Source organism: Muscardinus avellanarius (genome assembly GCF_963383645.1).
Source record: "Muscardinus avellanarius genome assembly, chromosome: 4".
NCBI lineage: Eukaryota > Metazoa > Chordata > Mammalia > Rodentia > Gliridae > Muscardinus > Muscardinus avellanarius.
This window is the reverse complement of record NC_137789.1, coordinates 145,486,994-145,507,285: the sequence shown is the minus strand read 5'-3', so window position 1 is coordinate 145,507,285 and position 20,292 is coordinate 145,486,994. Positions and strand designations below refer to the sequence as shown.

The 20,292-nt window shown below is 45.8% G+C and overlaps 1 protein-coding gene across 1 annotated transcript in view; it reads left to right on the top strand.

The window, feature by feature from the left end:
* NRAP (nebulin related anchoring protein) overlaps positions 1 to 20,292 on the top strand; it is a gene marked incomplete at both ends in the record, with an annotated part of 78,013 nt that overhangs the window by 35,992 nt on the left and 21,729 nt on the right. Inside the window, 9 exons of the mRNA XM_080694866.1 lie at positions 3,407 to 3,505; positions 4,974 to 5,078; positions 6,477 to 6,584; positions 9,562 to 9,873; positions 11,035 to 11,139; positions 15,587 to 15,685; positions 17,283 to 17,387; positions 18,135 to 18,242; positions 18,771 to 18,884. Of these exons, the coding sequence (XP_080550992.1) occupies positions 3,407 to 3,505; positions 4,974 to 5,078; positions 6,477 to 6,584; positions 9,562 to 9,873; positions 11,035 to 11,139; positions 15,587 to 15,685; positions 17,283 to 17,387; positions 18,135 to 18,242; positions 18,771 to 18,884 (1,155 nt within the window). The remainder of the gene's footprint in view (positions 1 to 3,406; positions 3,506 to 4,973; positions 5,079 to 6,476; positions 6,585 to 9,561; positions 9,874 to 11,034; positions 11,140 to 15,586; positions 15,686 to 17,282; positions 17,388 to 18,134; positions 18,243 to 18,770; positions 18,885 to 20,292) is intronic.

Genomic DNA, 20,292 nt, shown 5'->3' with positions numbered 1-20,292 from the left:
TACTCAGCTATAAAGAAGAACAAAACTATGCCATTTGTGGGAAAATGGATGGAACTGGAGAGTATTAGGCCAAATAAAATTAGCCAGTCTCAGAAAGTGAAGGGTTGTGTGTTTTCTTTCAACTTTTCTAGAGGGAAACTGGGAAACAGAAAGGACTTTAGATAGAAGAGGAGAAACTCTAGTCCTGCAATGGAAGGGACCTAGGGGAGAGGGAAGGAGACTTGATGAAGGAAACAGCTTAAATAAGGCTGTGTACTATCAATATACTTTTAAGAAGCAGTTACAGACAAGGAATAATTTGGTATAGAAAGATTGTACAGACTGAGCATCCTTTCATGCCACAAGTAGAAAATTCTACAGCATGAAATTTTCTTTAGTGCACAGAATTATTTAAAGCACTGTTTAAGATTATCTGGAAGCTGTATGTTTAAGGTCTATATGAAACATAACTGATTTTTTGTAGACTGGGCTCCCATCCCCAAGATAGCTCACGTATATGCAAACATTCCAAAATCCCCAAATATCTGAAATCTAGGACTTCTGATCCCAAGCATTTGGGCACAGGGATACTCAACCTACAATGTCTTTCTTGGGTGCAGAGGATGTGATTCCTTCTCAATCTGAGCTTGATAATCGGAGGTGAGTGCTGTCTCCATGTTTAGGCCTTGAATGCACAGCAGACTTTGGGCAAGTCGGTTAACCTTCCTGCCCCTCGTCTAAACATGAGAAGTTGAACAGGATGCCCTCCAGGGGCTCTGCAGCCCTAAACCTGTGCACCTCTTTACGCTGAGGAAAGCTGGCTTTGGCAGCAGGCAGAGGAGGACTTTTGAAGGACGTTTCATTTGGAAGTGTGACTATTTCAGGAACTTTGTTTGGGATCTTCAGAGGGGATTCTTGTCTCAGTGCCCAGAAGGCTGAGTCAGCATAGCTCTTGCAAATGACAATACGAGTGGAAAAATAGCCACCTTTGAGGGACTGATGACAATTATTTAATCACTGGTCTGGTTGACTGACCACTTTGAGTATGTTAACACATAATGGTATTTAGAGTTCACAACTGTTCTATGTGAGTAGATAGTACAATTATCCTATTAACATTTCCATATTACATATGAGAAAAGTGAGATTTAAGCCACACTTCATGTGAGTAGAAGACCTGGGCTCTAGTTTGTGTGACCCCAAATCCTAGCTCTTGACCACCAGGCAATATTGCATCCTAAAAGCATGTTTTGTTGTTTATTTATTCATTTATTTATTTTGTGGTACTAGAAATTGAACCTAGAGTCATTTTACCTCTGAGCTATACCCCTGGCCCTTTTCTTGTTTTGTTTTGAAGCAGGGTCTCACTAGGTTGCTGAGAGTCTATCTAGGTTGGCGAGGCTGTCCTCAAACCTGTGATCCTCCTTGTCTCAGCCTCCCAAGTTCTGAGAGTACAGACATGTGCCACTGTACTCACCCTTTATTTAGACAGACACAGAGTAGTATACATAAATAACACTACAATCCTCTAGGGTTCCTATACCTACGTTCTTTGAATCTAACTGAAATTCAGGTGGAGCAACAACAGCCCCACCTGTCTTGGATATGGTGATGTCTTGGGGATACCCAGACAATTGCTCATTCAGCCTTGAGAATGTCAGTTTCTATCTCACCTCCTGAGTTGGATACTAATTTTTTAAGATCTTAGAGGGCCAGAAGGATTTTGATCTCCTTCACCTTTTTTATTTTAAAAAAAAATCCCAACGTATATATTTATTTATTTATTTTATATGCTTTTACTGGGGCATTATTTCTTCTCCTCAGTAAGTACATATGACTTGGCCAATGCAGAACGTGAGGATTTTCAGGTAGGAAAGGTCCATGTGACTTCCTTCAATTATGCAGTGAAGGAATTTTCCACTCGGCACAAAGGAATTAGGGAGGAAAAATTAAAGACTCTTTAGAATATTTTATCTAGAAGTTTATTTTTTTCCTAAAGGGAGCAAGCTTGGAATTTCCCATGTTCTGATCGCTGTTCTGAGTTCAGTTGGTACCGTAACTCTCTTGCTGATGGCACTGGGAGTTTGGGTGGCACCAGGCTGTGAGCTCACCTCTGACCTCCATCACCTACAGCTATTGCTTCAACAAGCTGTCCTCAGAGGCCACCTTTCCTGTCCACTTTGGCAACTCCAGAGGCCAGAGTAACTAATCTTCAGGAAAGACAAGAAGTCCCCAGGAGGAAACAGAATTAGCACTTTTGAAAATTTGCCAACTAACATGCTTTTGAAATGGGAACATAATGAGACTAAGACTTTAGTGAGCTAGGAAGGGAGAATCTGACCTTCTGCTTGTGGGTTCTGGTGGTCGTCCTTCCTTAGAGCCAACACTTCCCAGATAACTGGGATAACACCGTGGGCAGTGGCGATGGATGGGTACTAAGCCCATGTGCCGAGGACTTGGCTTGCTTGGAAAGCATGGCGCTGAAACCTCTACTCACCTCAGAGAGGAGAAGCTCCTTGAGTCATCCCATTGTACCATTGAAACAAGGGATACTCGGGTCCCTTAAGTGATGTGCCCACTGTCAAGAAGCTGGACAGAGGCAGAGGCGAGATTTGAACCTCGATCTTCGTGATTGTAAAGTTTTCTCCACCTCAACCTCCAATGTCAGATCTAGATTTACAAAGTAGAAACATAACCAGGCATGGTGGCACATGCTTGTAATCCTAGTACTTGGGAGGCTGATCCAGGAGGCTCATAGGTTCAAAGCCAGCCGTGACAACTTAGTGAGGCTGTCAGCAATTTAGTGAGACCCTGTTTCTAAGTAAAAAATAAAATGGAGCGCCGGGCGTGGTGGCGCACGCTTGTAATCCCCGCGCTTGGGAGGCGGAGACAGGAGGATCGCGCAGGTTCGAAGCCAGCTTCACTGGCTTAGGAGACCCTGTTTCCAAAAAATAAAATAGGTCTGGGAGTGTAGCCCTGAGGTAGAAGGGCTTCCAGGAACCCCAGCACCACCAAAATAAAATAAAATAAAATAAAATAAATAAAATGGAGCTGGAAGTGTATCTTGGAGATAGACTGCACCTGGGTTCAGTCCTTGGCACAACACACACACACACACACACACACACACACACACACACACACACACAGTAGAACAGTAGAAACACCCTGCTGCACGCAATGAAATATAGGGTCTGCTGAGAGGAAATACTAGAGTTCCCATTCCGTAACAGTAATGAAACAAACCCACCAGAGCAGACTGACTTGGGGCTGTGTGGTTCTGTTGAAGCTGCTGCAGGACCAACCAGAACATTCTCACTAAGGAAATGCCGGGGCTACAGAACGTGTGTCTGTGTCTGTGCACAGTGTGTGGTGGTAGAGGACAGTGCAATCCTCATATTCTGGGGTCCCTTTCTTTCGGAAACAGAAAAACTACCGCCAGAAGGTTGACGAACTAAAGTTCACCAGTGTGGCTGACAGCTCCCAGATGGAACATGCCAAGAAAAGCCAGGAGCTGCAGAGTGGGGTGAGTCCTGGGCTTGCCCCTTCTTCCCCAGGCTGCAGTGTCATGGGCCTGGGAACCTCTGGGGACAGCAGCAGGTGCTGCCTCAGCAGAACCAGGAGCCTTCCCCATCAATAGGCTAGACGCAGCTTTCCCCAGGTTTCCAGGCTATTTCTGGGGACCGGACACCAGGTTTCTCTTCTTACCTCCCACCCCACTACTCCAATTATTAGAAAGAGATGCAGGACTAACTTTACCCCCCCCCCCTTTTTTTTTGCTTTCAGTATTCCTTAATTCTTCCTCTCTCCTTCCTCTTTTCTTTTTTCATCAAAGACTCTCTAACTCAGGAGCCAGTGATCTTGGGTGAGGATAATGTTTGCCCATAGATGTGTGCAGGTCATGATCATTTGAGCTCAGATGTGGGAGACAGAACAATGGGGTGCTGTGTACATTATTTACTCATTAGTGTTGCATACTGAGAGGGTCCCCTACATCCTACAATCTGGATGAGCACTCCCTAGCTGTCCTTCCTATAGGTCCAGGTAGACCTGCTGGAAAGGATGCTCTCCACATCCCTCAAAGGCAGCAGAAAGCCACTGATTAGACCCTTAATTCGGGGGTCAGGGGAAATGGAGTGAGAAAGATCAGGGTGCCAAGCTGTCCACAGAGAAGTTCCTGGTGCTGTCTTTGGGTCCCTGAGCACTGCCTGGTGCCAGTGCCTCCTGGTGCATCCAGACTGGTTCTGGAGATGCGGAGGGCAGAGCACGCCTCTTGTCTGTCAGTCTGGGCTCATCTTGTGTTTCCTATGTCCTTGGAGAGTGTGGATGAGGGCATCTTGGGGAGGTGGATGGCAGCTCCAGGGAGAGGTAGCAAAGCAGAGACCTTGCAGGGCATTCAGGTTGGCCCCTGACCTTAACCCCATTCACTGTGTTCTGCAACCCAGGATCGGAGCTGATGGCTTGTTTTAAATTTTTAAATTTTGTTTTGTTTTGTAATGGACATGTAATATTTGTACTTATTTATGGGATTCAGCATTCTAACATGATACATGTGTACAATGTGGTATGATCATATCAGGGTAATTAGTATTTTGATTCCCTTAAATAGCATCATTTCTATGTGTTAGAAACTTTTAAACTCTTCTTTAGTTATTTGAAATGTATAATTAGCTGTTTTAGGCTCCCTTTGCCCTGTTGAGCCATATAGCATTAGAATACTTTATCTGGGTACCCATTACCCATCACCCCCTCTCTCCTTCTCACCCTCCACCCTTCCAAGCATCTGTAACCTCTGTTCTACTCTCTCTTTTTGTGTGATCTACTTTTTTAGTTTCTACAAGCCAGTGAGGTCCTGGGGTCCTTGTCTCTCTGGGTCTGGCTTACTTTGCTTAACACAATGCCCTCCAGTTCTGCCTGTGTTGCACAGGTGTAACAGGCTTCCCTTCCCTCTTCACGCTTTCCACAGCTCCTGACCCTGCGCTCTCTCCCAACAGGTGGCCTACAAGGCGGACAACGAGCAGTCTGTCCATCAGTACACCATCAGCAACGAGGAGCCGCTCTTCCTGCAGGCCCGGGCCAACGCTGCTCACCTCAGTCAGGTGCCAAGAGGGTCCTGGGAGGTCGTGGCCCTGTGCCCGTGCCTAAGCCTCTGCTCAACAGCCTCCCAGCCACACTGGTTATATTAACTGAAGTTACATCTGGTTGTTCTGGAAAACAGCTGTGGTTCCTACCAGTGTTTTATTTTATTTGGTTTAGGAGGGTGTGTGTAAGCCTTTCCTAGCGGTGAGCAGAGGAGGGAGGACTTCAGGCCCCGAATCCACCATGGGGCCTTAGGGGTGCTTATTCCAGGGGCCACAGGGGAGTGCAGAGGATATAGAAGTGTGCTGCAGACCCCTGGGCTCAGCTTATGCTTCTGTCACTTAACAGGTGTATGGCCTTGGACAGTTTCTTTCTTTCTCATTATTATTATTATTTATATTAATTGCACAAATTACTGGGTTTCACTGAAATTTCCATATGTGCACCTTTTGTGCTTTGCTGATACCCTCCCTCCCTTCCTACCACCCCTTCCACCCTTTCTTGTCTTCTTCTCCCCACCCTTCCTTATAGTCTGTCTTCTATTGTCTGTTCATCTTTTTGTTTGTTTGTTGTTGTTGTTTTCCTGTTTTCACATATGAGAGAGAATATATGATATTTATCTTTCCCTGTCTGACTAGCTTTGCTTCCCACAATGACCTCTAGTTCATGCATCTGTCCAAATTGCATGTACAGAAATGTGACAGTGAACAGTGAAAAGTGAAGCTAATAACTGACCCTTCCTCACTGGATTCTCAAGAGTGAATTGCTAGAATAAAGAGCTAGGAGTGTGCACAGTGGCAGTTCTCAGATGTAGAAGTGCCCGTGGTCCCATCTTCCCCCTCTGTACCTCCTAAGGAGGACTGTTCTGGCTCTCTCTGCTTAGTTCCCAGATCTTTAGGGTCTTGATCTAGGAACAGGTGGGTAGAGAATTGGAAGGAGAAATAGATGATAAACTGATTTATATATAGAAAGAGAGGAGAGCCTTCTAGAAGAAAGACTCAAAACTTGGAGGTCAGGGCAGGAGATGGACTGGAAGGACAGGAAAGGCCCTGGTAGACTGGCAAAGGCTGCAGCCGGAGCCCTGCTGCTGGGGCAGTGGATGATGCAGAGCAGGTTTTCCACAAATGCTGTGTGGCGCAGTGTTGTTTTGCCTTCTTCATGTCTGAGGGGCTTCCATGAAGAACTCTGGTAGTTTCAAGGCATCTGGAGTTTAATCTATGCTTCTTTTAATGGAAGCCCTGTGTGCCAAGAGGGTTTTAACCAGAAATAGAAAGGCCTCATTGTAGTCAAGTTATGAGAGTCTAGGGCTTTCAGTTTAGAGAGAAGAAGGTAATTGCTTTGTCCTGCCTAGGAAGGTCATTACAGAGTCTAGAGAAAGGTTTTCACATGAAGATGCTCTCTTCTCTCCTAAATCCTAGAAACTGTACAAGAGCAGCTGGGAAAATGAGAAGGCCAAAGGGTTTGAGATGAGTCTTGATTCCTTGACCTTCCTGGAAGCCAAAGCCAGAAGGGACCTGGCCAGCGAGGTGAGTTATCCCCCAACCCACAAGACATGGATTCCTGTTCCTTAATGTTTCAGAGAGTCTCGAAGCATCTGGACATGTTCTTCATCTTCCTAAACCTCAGGGTTCTTATGTGTAAGGGAAATGTATTAGTCTTTTCATCACTGTGACCAAAACACCTCCCAAGAACAACTTAGAGGAGGAAAGGTTTATTTGGCTTAGGGGTTGAGAGGTTAGTCCATAGTCAACTAACTCCAAGGCAGATCCATTATGGCAGGGGAGAGAGAGAGAGGAAGAGAGAGAGAGAGAGAGAGAGAGAGAGAGAGAGAGAGAGAGAGAGAGAGAGAGAGAGAACGAACACTCACATAAGAAGCAACAAGGGACAGGTACAGTCCTTAAGGCCACAGTCCCAACCATGCCCCACCAGTCTACAGTTACCATCCAGTAAGTCCATTCAAATGATTAATTCATGAATATATTTACCCATTGATGAGATTAGAGCCCCGATTCACTTATTGCACCTCTGCATATTTCTGTATTACTAACCCATGAGCTTTACGGGGAGACAGTTGAGACCAAGCCATCACCATGTTTACTCTCTGCCCGGCTCATAGTACATGTTCACTATAGGCTACGACAGCCACCCTGCAGTGAGATAGCCTGCTGGTGCCTAGCAAAGTATGTGCCACATATCGGCTGTTGCTAAGTGGTAACTGTAATTATTCCTCGCAGTAGTAGCAAGAACCATAATCCAAGGTCCTCACTTCACATATAAAATAATGCCCAGAAACATCCCACGACTTTCTAGTGACTACTTTTTATTTATAATGTGCTCGCAGTTTCTAAGTATGTTGTAGCCTGTTAATGATTAAGAGTAGAGTCTGTGGGGTCAGATAAACCTTGGATAAAATCCGAGCTTTACCACCTACTAACATTGTTATTTTGGGCAGATTGCTTAACCTTTCAATATCTGAATTAGCTTGCTGGTAAACTGGTATTGGCAAGTGGTTTCAGGGACATGAAGTGAATTGCTCTGCATGGATTTCACAGTCCAGTGCCATCTGTTTTGAGTCTGATGAGAGATAAGGAGTTTAGGCCAAGATGTAAGTCAAACTCTGCTTCCTTCATTGAAAGTCTTACTTAAAAAAAATAAAAATCAGCCGGGAGTGGTGGCGCATGCTTGTAACCCCCACGCTTGGGAGGTGGAGACAGGAGGATCGCACAGGTTTGAAGCCAGCCGTGCTGGCTTAAGAGACCCTGTTTCCAAATTTTAAAAAGTATAAACATAGGTCTGGGAGTGTAGCCCGAAGGTGGAAGGGTTTCCAGGAACCCCAGTACCACCAAAATAAATAAATAAATAAATAAACCAATGGAGCCAGGGGCTTGGTGATGAGGATTTGTTTTGGTACCGGGGTTTGAATCCAGGGGCATTCTACCATCAGGCTACTCTCCCAGCCCTATTTTGCTGTTTCATTTTGAAACAGAATCTCAGAAAGCTGCCCAGGCTGACCTCGAACCTGTGATCCTCCCAACTCAACCCCTCAAGTACTTGTGCTACCCTGCCTGGCTTGAGTTCCTTATCTGAAAATACCTTAGAACCATCTGTGGGTGCACTTGGAGGGGCCCACTCTTACCTATGCCTGTATAGTGTATGCTCACTGAACAGTTGCTGGCATTGATACTTTTGCAGGCAGAGATGAGAGTAGAGCCCAAGTCTCCTAATGGGCATCATAATGGTGATGTTGGAAGTCATGTCACCTAGTGGTATCATGTTCCGTTTGCAGAGCATTTCCACGTCTATTCTTTTTCCTGTGCATGACCTAAGTTTTATTTTCAGGCCACATCCCACTCCTTGAGCCCCCTTTTAAAATAGCAATTGTATTTTAGATTGTCTGTATACTTTTCATTTCATGACTACTTTTTACTTATAATGCTCTCACTAGCCAAAATGATTTTAAGGTGGCATTCATAGAAAACTACCATAAAACCCAGGCCACTTAAATCCAAGCCAGGGGTGGTGGTGCATGCCTGTAATCTCAGTACTTAGGTGGCTGAGACAGGTAGACTCCCTGTTCAAGGACAGCCTCAGCAACTTAGTAATACCCCATTTCTTTTTTTTTTTTTTTTTTTGGTGGTACTGGGGATGGAACCCAGAGGCCTTCTACCTCCGCGCTACACTCCCAGACCTATTTTATATCTTATTTGGAAACAGGGTCTCTTAAGCCAGCGAGTCTAGCTTCGAACCTGCGTGATCCTCCTGTCTCAGCCTCCCAAGCGCAGGGATTACAAGCGTGCGCCACCACGCCGGGCTGTGATACCCCATTTCAAAACAAAAACTAAAATAGGTCTGGGGATGTAGCTTGGAGGTAGAATGCCCCTGGGTTAAATTTTCAGTAACACCACGCATACACGCACGCACGCGTATGCGCGCGCGTACACACACACACACACACACACTCCAGAAAGACTGCTCTCAAATAACTAGAGATGAGATGGAATCTTGCTAGAAAATTGGTAGGAGATTGTTATCATAACTGAGCATTCAATTGAACATAGAGCTTCCTGGCAGCCAAGGTGAAAGGAAATAAAGCACTACTTTATCTCATCATTTGACAAAAGGCAATCATATATTAGTTGTCCAAACTAATTAGTGTGTGTGTGTGTGTGTGTGTGTGTGTGGTGCTGGGGATTGAACCCAGGGGCATTCTACCTCCAAGCTACACCCCTAGCCCTATTTTTTTATTCTTTATTTTGAAACAGGGTCTCACTAAATTACATAGGGCCTCACTAAGTAGCTGAGGCTGGACAGGAACCCAGATCCTTCTGTCTCAGTCCTCCCAAGTACAGGGATTACAAGCTTGCGCCACCACACCCTACTCAAACTATTTGTTCTAATAGGATTCGGTCATGAATGCTTGTTTTAACTCTCCTGCCTGCAGTTCGAAGCTTAACAATCCCTTGAGGAGGTTCTCACGGATTGCTGCTCTGTCCTCCTCTCTAGGTGAAGTACAAGGAGGACTTCGAGAGGTCCAGAGGGAAACTCATTGGGGCACAGGGTGCCCAAGGGGATGCACAGATGAGCCACTCGCTGCACATGTCCAAGCTGCAGAGTGAACTGGAGTACAAGAAGGGCTTTGATGACACCAAATCCCAGTGTCACGTGTCCCTGGACATGATCAACCTCGCCCACGCCCGCAGGGCTCAGCACTTGGCCACAGACATAGGCTACAGGACGGTCCCACATCACTTTACAGCTCTGCCCACAGACATGAAGGTGGAGTGGGCCAAGAAGGCATACGGCTTACAGAGTGACGTAAGCGCTGTGTGCGTGTGCGTGTGGGCGTGTGTCTGTGTGTACCTGTGCGAGTGTTTCCCCAAATCCTGAAGGACAAGTTTCAGGGCAGATGGGATGCCCCTTTCTGGATCCCTAAGTGAAAGTACTTAGTGGTTTAACTTTTATTCAGGCCATGCCCATATTAAATTCTGTACTAACAAATAGAAAACCAGAGTTATTTTTCTCTTCTTGGACTCCCATTCTATGGGTGTCTTCCCGATTTCTTTTTACGGCTGGAAAATGTCTGTGCGGGACTTTCTTAGCCACAGTCGACCTGAGAGTGTTAGTGAGGCCTCATTCCAACTCTGTCAGTCTCTGTTTTTGGAATGAGCAGCTCGCTTATCTCTAACAACCCACTTTTTCTCCTGTTCCTCCTCCTCCTCCTCCTCCTTCTCCTCCTCCTCCTCCTCCTCCTCACACCCCTCCTTCCCCTGGTCCTGCTTCCTTTCTGTTTTCAGTTGACAGGAGTGTGGGTGGATGGAAATGGAGGGTTAGCCGCAGCCCAGCTGTTACACGCGTGTGTGCATGCCTGTGTGTGTGATGTGTGCAGACACCTTGTCCTGGTCTCTCTGTTTCATGATCAAGGGATGCCATGCCATTTTTAGGGAAGTGTCCCTTTAAATAACTTCCTGTTAAAACTATTTGTTCAAGCAAAGAAACGAGGAGTGCCCCCCCCGCCCCTCCCCGCCACCATGGGAAGCAGAGGATGTCTTGTGAAATCCCCTCCAATGGCTCCCACCTGGGTTCCGCCATAAATTCTCATCTTCTTCACCCCTTCATGCCATTTTAAACAAGAAAACCAGCAATGCAGACAATGCGGCCGCGCTTCTTTCCGGGGTAGAGAGGAGTCCCTAATGAGGGTCAAGGGTGACCGAGGGGCTCCACCCCAGCCCTGCTGGGCAGGGCCTAAAGCCGCCATCCACAGGGAAGGCTTCAATTAAAGGGGGAAATTAATTTACTTTTTGGAGTTCTACCTGTGACTGCGCAGAAATGGATAAGACAAAGAGGACATCTAATTTGACTCAGCTGGCATCAAGGGGACTTCGGGAGCCGTTAATGGCCCTTTAAATGTCTGTGCACCAACAATGGCCTGCCTTTTTTTCTCTTTCTTTCTTTCTTTCTTTTTTTCTCCTTTGTCAGAACCAATACAGGGCAGATGTGAAGTGGATGAAAGGCACGGGCTGGGTCGCCACTGGGTCATTAAATGTGGAGCAGGCGAAGAAGGCAGGAGAACTCATTAGCGAGGTGAGATTTCCTGACAGCGTGCAACGGGCCTGACTGCATTAGGCGTGTGGCGCTTCTGTATAAAATTAAAATAATTTCCACTCGAAAGGCAAAGAAAAAGGCAAAGCCACATGAAAGGCCTCCAAACCCGGACTAGGGCTGGTAATTAGAGGGAAACCACATACCAAACACACACCAGTAGGGGCCCATAGAGCCCCGGCAAAAACAAAGTGGGTGACAAATGATATTATGAATAATAATGACAATCAAACGGGGCTCAATTGCTACCCACCAACTCACCTTTTTAATGAAGCAACACAGGAGAGATGATGAAAAGACACATTTATTGCGCCCGGAAAGCCCTTTGTGACTCTATCCACATTTTCTTCCTCCGTTTCTGCCACAGTGTAAATAGATTTTGAATCTTCACGTGGTGTCCAGCCGGGTGCCGTGGTTGGTTCCTTCTTGTGGGAGAGGTGTCTCACTTCCGCTGAGTTTAGATCTTGCTTCTGCTGACCTAGAGCCACCCTGGCTGGCCCCTAAGGCACTGGGGGTTTTAAAAAAAAAAAGGGCCATTTCTCCACATTTTAGGACAGTGTGTTGAGCAGCAGTTTTTTGTTGTTGTTGTTTTGTTTTGTTTTGTTTTTTGGTGGTACTGGGGTTCCTGGAAACCCTTCTACCTCGGGGATACACTCCCAGACCTATTTTTATACTTTTTTATTTGGAAACAGGGTCTCTTAAGCCAGCGCAGCTGGCTTCAAACCTGTGTGATCCTCCTGTCTTTGCCTCCCAAGTGTGGGGATTACAAGCATGCTCCACCACGCCTGGCAAGCAGCAGTTTTGAAAACTGTATTAGGGGTTCTCAGCCTCAGCTCTATTGATATTTTGCTAATTCTTCATATATATAAGAAATATATATAAGAAATATATATAAGTATATATATAAATATATAAGTATACATACTTATATATTTCTTCATATATATAAGAAATATATAAGAAATATATATAAGTATATATAAATATATAAGTATATATAAATATATAAGTATGCATACTTATATATTTCTTATTTATTTATTTATTTATTTATTTGTTTGTTTATTGCGATCCTGGGGATGGAACCCAGGAGCATTCTACCTCTGAGCTACATCCCCAGCCCTAGTTTTTATTCTCTATTTTGAAACAGGGTCTCACTGAATTGCAAAGAGCCTCACTAAGTAGCTGAGGCTGTCCTCGAACCATGATCCTTCTATCTTAGCCTCCCAAATGCTGGGATTATGAAAAAAACATGCACAACCATACCTGGCTCTTTATTTTTTATTTTTTGTGGCACTGGGGGTGGAACCCAGAGGCTTTCTACCTCCAGACCTATTATATATATATATATATATATATATATATATATATATATATATATTTTGTTGTTGTTGTTGTACTGGGGTTCCTGGAAGCCCTTCTGCCTCCATGCTACACTCCCACGGGCTACACTCCCAGACCTATTTTTTAACTTTATGTGGAAACAGGGTCTCTTAAGCCAGCGAGGCTGGCTCCGAACCAGCACGATCCTCCTGTCTCTGCCTCCCAAGTGCGGGGATTACCCCCGGCCGACCTATTTTATATTTTATAAAATACTTCCAGACCTATTTTATATTTTATTTGGAAACAGGGTCTCACTAAGTTGCTGAGAGCCTCACTAAGTAGCTGAAGCTGGCTTCGAACTTGTGCGATCCTCCTGTCTCTGCCTCCCAAGCGCGGGGATTACAAGCGTGCGCCACCATGCCTGGTGTATCTTCTTTATTTTTAAATACTTTCATTGGTGCATTGTAGTCTCCCATCATAATGCAGTTCAGAGTGAGAGGGACACCATGCACACAGCACTTGGTGGGCTTCATACATGATCCTGAGATTGCCACTGGTAATTTCACATGTGTACATTCGCCAATGGAAGTGTTTTCTTCACTGATTTCCCACCGCCACACTCCACTAAACCACCTCCATCACTCCACTGGGGTTTCGCCTCCATTATTTAAAATTATTAAAAGTCCCTCTTGTGTCCTGATAACTCCCTAGCTTCTGCAAATGAGAGAGAAGATATGGCCGACCACTTTCTATGACTGGACAATCTCACTCTTTGTTGATGGTGGGGGGCCGCTGTCCTGGGACTTGTACTGTGTTTAGCAGCATGCCTAGCCTCTGGATGCCGGCAGTGCCCCCTGCCCAAGTTGTGACAACTGAAAAGGTCCCAGACACTGGCAAATGTCCTCTAGGGGATAGAATTGCCAGTGGCTAGCACGCAAACAGAGGCCCAACACCATCAAACATTCAGATCCACCCTCGTGTCTATTTGGGGACGCACTTGCTTGGCAGACAAGGGGACACTGAATTGCTTTCCTTGCAGCCTGATCTTTCTGGGCTTTTGTGGACAGGGAAGAGACCGTAATGGACATATTTCCTGAAAACTTCGGCTCTAAGCCTCCTGGACCCTTTTCTTGATGAGGCTTTCCTATGGAAGGCGCAATCAAAATGGGAGAGACACCACTGCTGGTTTTTTAAAAGACTTCTGTTGCACACCGATATTTTCCATGGGAGAACATTCCAGTGACCTGACACATCACGGAGTTGATTTCAAAAGGGGCCTTCTGGAGCTGGGTGTGGCAGCACATATCTGTATTCTCAGTACTTGGGAAGCTGAGTCGAGAAGTTTATCGATTTATGGCAATTTTAGTGAGGCCCTCTGCAATTTAGTAAAACTCTGTTTTAAAATAAAGTAAGGCTGGGGTTAGGAATATCCCTGGTTCAGTCTCCAGTAAACACACACACACACACACACACACACACACACACACACACACACACACAATGTAGCCTCCCTCTGATTGGCCTAATATTTAGGGAGCTTATTCAACGCTAGAGACTCAGAAGCACCTGGGACCTCAGTGAAGACAGTACTGCCCTAAGTTATCCAGACTAATTAAGGAAAGGCCTTCTAGGAGAATGAACATAAAAAACTTACAGGAATAAACATTTGGGTTTGAGAATTCATGATCTCAAATGCTCAATATTGGGCCTGCTCATATAAGGAACCAAAGAATAAAAATGACTATATATAATCTGAGCCTCAAGATGCTTCTTGGTGTGGCTGAGTCTGGCAGCCACCTGATCTTTTGGGAACCACTGGCTTCAGAGTGGTCTGTATTTGTCACCTAATTTTGTAAACTTCTCAAGAAATTTGCTTATCTTTCTTGATGTCCTAACCTTATACCAGTTTTCACACTAAGACAAGATATCTTTAAGAAAATTTTCCCAACTATCTCATTTCAGGCTGGCATATCTAGATTAGCGTCTGATTGGGCTGACATCTTAACTGTCGGGGGGGGGGGGAGAGAAAGAGAGAGGGAGAGGGAGGCACTATTGAATAAGCCACAGGTGGGATCGCACATACCATGGTATAAAGCAGGCATCAGCAAACCTTTTCAGTAAAGGGCAAGAGGACAAATGTTTTCAGCCTTGCAGTTTATATGGTCTCTGTCACAATAGTAGCTAGAAAATGGCCATAGACCATAAATGATATAAATGAACGACCATGATTGTGTTCCAATAAAACTTTATTTATAAAAGTAAATGGAGGGCCAGATATGGCTATGTCTAAGACAACCTAGTACAGTATACAAAAATCCAACTACATAAATGGAGGGATATTTATAAAATAATTATTTGATTTGGGAAAATATAAATTCAAGTTCCCATTAAAATAACCATTTCATTTTCCCAGAAATGTACTTTAATTTAAAAAGTAATTAATTTAAGCATCATTTTCAGAATACTTCAGAATTAGGCTCCTAGATCTTTGCCAGAATTTAAGTTTTTCATAATTTTTTTGTCGTGGTGTCTTTCAACTTGTATAATGGCTCCTTTCAATAGTAGTACCCTTTTTCTTATGATTGAAATATTTTAAAGAATTATTATGTATAACTAACTGAACAAGCCTCTAAAGTGATTGGAAAGTATCCATTCCCTGACAGTTAAATTCAAGGTATTTGTCTGTGATAATTTGTGCCAAGTCGTTTTGTGGGAGGAAAATAGAAAGCTTCCATGAACAAATAAGTATGAATGCTCTTTCTTAGAGCCAAACTAAGATATGTAAATAACAGAGACAGAATATTTAAAGCCTATAAAAAGAATCCTCTCCTAAATATGGATCCTGCAATATTTTACTGGTATAACCTAATTTTGAGATGTTGTCTTTGCACCAGGTAGAAATACTTTAATGTTAATTGACATGAGGTTATTCTTAAATTGAAACAAATATTAACCTGAAGGTACCTAGGATATAAAGATGGAGGAAGCAGAATAATAATTATGTTCACAAATTCACTCTAATCTCAAGCAACCTATGATTTTCTCTTTCAAATGGCATGAAAGCACAGCACAAAATTCACAGCTTTGATCTTTTCCTGCTCAACAGAAGAAGTACCGTCAGCATCCAGATGCTTTGAAGTTTACCAGTATTAAAGACACTCCGGAGATGGTCCAGGCCAGAATTAGTTATACCCAAGCAGTGGATGTAAGTGATAATGTATATACATTATGACTCTAAGAGTGGGCTGTTCTTTCAACAGTGCGATTGAAGCCGAGGGGATCTTGGGCTTGCTCCTTCTGTCGTCCTAAGGATGAAGGAGCTCCTTGTCCTTTGCGAAGCTCCCCTTAGCAGGGGTGCTTCCTCATTAGGATGCAAATGGGGCGGTCCTGCACTTAGAATGCCAAGTGGGGTGCTGTGCTCCACTGCCCCGTAATGATCTCCTTTCTCCCCACTTGCATGGCTTCTAGAACTGTCTGTGGGGAGGCCTCTTTCCCCTTTCCTTTTGTTGGAAAGTGTTGTTTTCAGAACTGGAACTTTGGGTGAAATTCTTGCTAATTGGAATCCTGAAGCCATGCTTAGGGCTCTTTGGGATTCAAGGGCAGGGATTGTTGGTCTCTCAATTCCTCAGACATTGGAAATGACTTGGGATTGATTTATAGACATTAGCCTGACTCTCAAGCCACTTCTCATAGTCCATCTATAATGGGAAAATAAGATTTGACCCTTTACCCTCCCAGCACTGGGTTCAGTAGAGATTAAATGGAACACCGACCAGATCCTATAAAGGCCCACTTCAGGGCTTGGATTAACTCTGTTTGGCTGATTCTATGGAGAGGAATCTCATGGATCTTTGTGTAAGGCAAACCTGACTTAAATTTCTTCAAGCCATCCAACTCACCACAAGGAAAATTTTCAATTTGGGGGGAGTCGGGCTTTTAAAATTCCCTCCATTGCTTCCCAGCAAATTAGTCCAGCTGTGCCTCTCTGGACAGGTGCTTTGAAATTGGCCGGGGGCCTGTCAGAATATGAGATGGGGTGATTTCCAAATTTCTGGGCTTAGGAATTTATAACTTCTTGTTGATCAGCCCATCAAAATCAAACTGAATTCTGAGAAACACAGATGGTCAAACAAGAATTTCTTCCAAGAAAAACAATCCTTGCTGGGTCCTTACCCTAACGAACTCTAGGGGGCACTGCTGTGATACGCAGAAACTTGGACACGGCTGATAAGATTTGGGATGGAAAAGCCTGGTTTAGAAACTTCCTCTGGCAGCTGATGGCAACTCCATATGTCACTGCAAGCTACGAGGACATCAGAAACTCAGATAGGAGTTGTGCGTGAAAAGAACCGCACACCCACCCACAGGACATGCATTAGGGCAAGCATCCTTCAGATGGGGAGGGGATAAGGACGGGGTGGGCATGGGAAAGCCTCACAAAGCTCTTTTCTCTTCTCGGGCGTTTTCTTCATCCTGATCCCCTCACTGCTTATAGTTAATAACCGAATTACTCGATAAAAGCTAGACCTCATTTTCTCATTTGACACTCAGCTCAGCACTATATTAAGAGTAGAGCGTTCACAGGGGGCAAAGTTTTGGACTGTCATGTTCTGAGCTGGAAAGTAGAATGGAGGTGAGAATGACGTGTGCATCACCATGCTAGCTAAGAAATCGGGTGCCCATGATCATGCATCCCCGAGGGCACGGCAGCTGCAACGCCTTGTTCTCCTGGAGTGTAAATTGGCTGAAGGCTGTGGGTGGAAGCCTTGGTTTTAATGCAAAAAATCTCGCTCCATCCACAGAGGTTGTACAGGGAACAAGGAGAAAACATAAAACATCATTACACGCAGACAGCAGACCTGCCGGAAGTCCTGCTGGCCAAGCTGAATGCCATGAACATCAGCGAGGTGAGGCTGACCTGTGGGCCTCACCTCACCTGGGGTCCCTGCTGGAAGGTCGGGGTACTTCATGCTCTTAGGAGAGCCTGCACTGTCCCTGCTCTTAAAAGAGCCTGAGCTGCCTTAATGTTCTTCTGTGACCATTTTGAAAACTGTGGTCTTTTTAAACAAGGGAACACACACTTTTGCTTCCATTGGGCTCTGCAAATAATGTGTTGGGGTCTGCAGAAGAGTCGGGCTCACTGGAGTGAAGGAAGCAAGGAAAGCTACCTGCCTTAGGACAAAGGGCCTTTGCAAGCAGGAGCTGAAATATGGGAGCATCTCAGTAAAGCCAAGTCTCTCGAGTGGCAACGCCACAGAGATACTTGGGGGCTTAGCTCCTGCTCTCCATAGTTTCTGTCTCCCTCCAGCCAGTCCTGTTCTTCCATTGAGACTTTAGGCTTCTTTTATCTTACAAAGAGCCATGCAAAAGCAGTCTTGTGCCTCCTTCCAGTTACTTTGCTGCTCAGGAAAATCTGGGTCTGACTCTAGATCCCTTGCTGTAACCCCTCCCCTCTATGGCCTTACCCACCAAGAGTGGGTGGGAGGCAGGAACCACTCGAACATTTGTTCTAAGCCACAGTGATCTCTAGCCCCATGAGGGTTGGGGTAGGGGACAGAAGCCCACAACAGTCCAGATTCCCATTTTGGAAAAGCGGAGTTTAGGAACCCACCGGGTCACACAAAGGTCTTTATGTGTGTACATCTTCCTGGCAGACGCGCTATAAGGAATCCTGGAGCAAACTTCGAGACGGGGGCTATAAACTGAGGCTGGATGCCATTCCGTTCCAGGCAGCAAAGGCCTCTGGTGAAATCATAAGCGACGTGAGCATCCATTGCTGTGGCAGTGTTTAATCCTCGCCAGCTTTTACTCTTTTGCCTCTAACCCCTGTCTTCTTTTGCCTGGGGATAATATCCTCTCCTCTCCGAACTGACTGTGTTAGGGCAATCAGGTAACGACCAGCAAGAAAGAACACATAACAAAAAATTCCCTAGCCTGGGCTACAAAGCCAAACGCTAGACAGTAAACACGGACCCTGGGCAGATGAAATGCACCCTCTACCAAGAGTTTCCATAAAGCGAGTCTACGTGAGGGCCGTTAACAATGCGCGCACCTTCCTCCATCCCGGGCCGCCCAAGTGCTAATGTGTCCTGCCATTTCATACCGGAGCCCTTTAGTCATTGGGAGTCTTGCATATGAAAGAACAGACCTTTTGACGACTCCCGCGCGTTTTCTTTTAACTCACCCAGTGACTGTCAAAAGAACAAAACATTTTCGCCCAATACCCACCTCTTCCATTCCGTGTCCCTTGTCCCCGAGCTGTTACTCTCTCCTGCTCTCTTTCCCTTTAGTACAAATACAAAGAGGCATTTGAGAGAATGAAAGGACAGATGCTTGGCTCCCGGAGCTTGGAAGATGATCTCAGCCTCGCACATTCAGTGCATGCGACCTCGCTGCAGAGTGATGTAAGTGGGGGTGAAGACGCTGGGAGCCACGGGGCCCCGCCTAGCAGTGCTCGTGGGGAAAGATCCTGGGAGCCAGGGTGCCCACCTAGGGATGGTCATGGGGAAAGAACCTGGGAGCCAGGGGCCCTGGCTAGGGATGCTCACGGGGAAAGATTCTGGGAGCCTAGCGATGCTCATGGGGGAAAGACCCTGAGCGTTTGGGGGTCCGCCTAGTGATGCTCATGGGGGAAAGACCCTGGGAGCCAGGGGCTCCACCTAGCGATGCTCATGGGGAAAGATCCTGGGAGCCAGGGGGCTCCGGCTAAGGATGCCCCTGAGAGCCAGGGGCCCTGCCTAGCAATGCTCATGGGGAAAGACCCTGGGAGCCAGGGGCCCCACCTAGGGATGCTCATGGGGGAAAGACCCTGGAAGCCAGGGAGCCTGCCCTAGCGATGCTAATGGGGGAAAGATCCTGGGAGCCAGGGGGACCCACCTAGCGATGCTCATGGGGAAAGACCCTGGGATCCAGGGAGCCTGCCTAGTGATGCTCATGGGGGAAAGACCCTGAGAGCCAGGGGCCCCACCTCGGGATGCTCATGGCACAGCCGGCTCCTGTCATTCCTTCTAGAAGAGGATATTGGTCATGTCATTAATTTGCCTCTGGGCTTTAGCTTCTTCCTCTACACAAAGAGGTTGTATGAGTTGACCCCTTAGTTCCCTTCCGGGCTGGATGTTTTTTGCTTTTGACCACTGGCTGCAAGTGGTGGCCTGTGGTTTGAAGTTGGCCTGCAAGAGGTATTTTGTTTGGTCTGTGGAGTGAATTCATTGCAAACATTTAAAAGTGGAAATGTTTACATGAAAATTTGAGACTCCTGGCCAGAAGATAGACTGGGTTCCTGAAGGCTGAGGATGGCTGACATTGTTTGCAGACAGCTCCACTTAGAGAGATCTGTGCTCTTCTGCTCTGTGGCCACCCCTCCTCCCCCCTGCTTTTTGCATTACTTATTTATTCTACCTCTACAAAAGTAGGTCTCCAAGTCTACCACCATCCCCATCGCTGATGGTGACCCTCCCAGGTCTTGCACTCTTATATACACGCTGCCTCCTTCCATAGATGTGAGTTGGCTAATATCAGTGGTGAAATCTGCACCCACCATGTTACAGAATGTGCAGTGTGTCATTTAACCTCACACCATCTCTAGGAACTCCACCTTGCTATTCACTGTGGTTTACTGATAAGGAGCTGGAGACCCAGGGATTCAGTCCCTTGCCCCAGGCCCGCTAAAAGGGCCAAGGCCAGGAAGTGAGGTTGGATCTGGGTCTCACACCCTTTCACCAGCTTCACATTTTGTTTTCTGCTTCTGTTTCCCCATTTCTAACATGGGTCCTGCTTTCTGTCCTGGCTTGCTGACCTTTGAGTTTGGGTTTA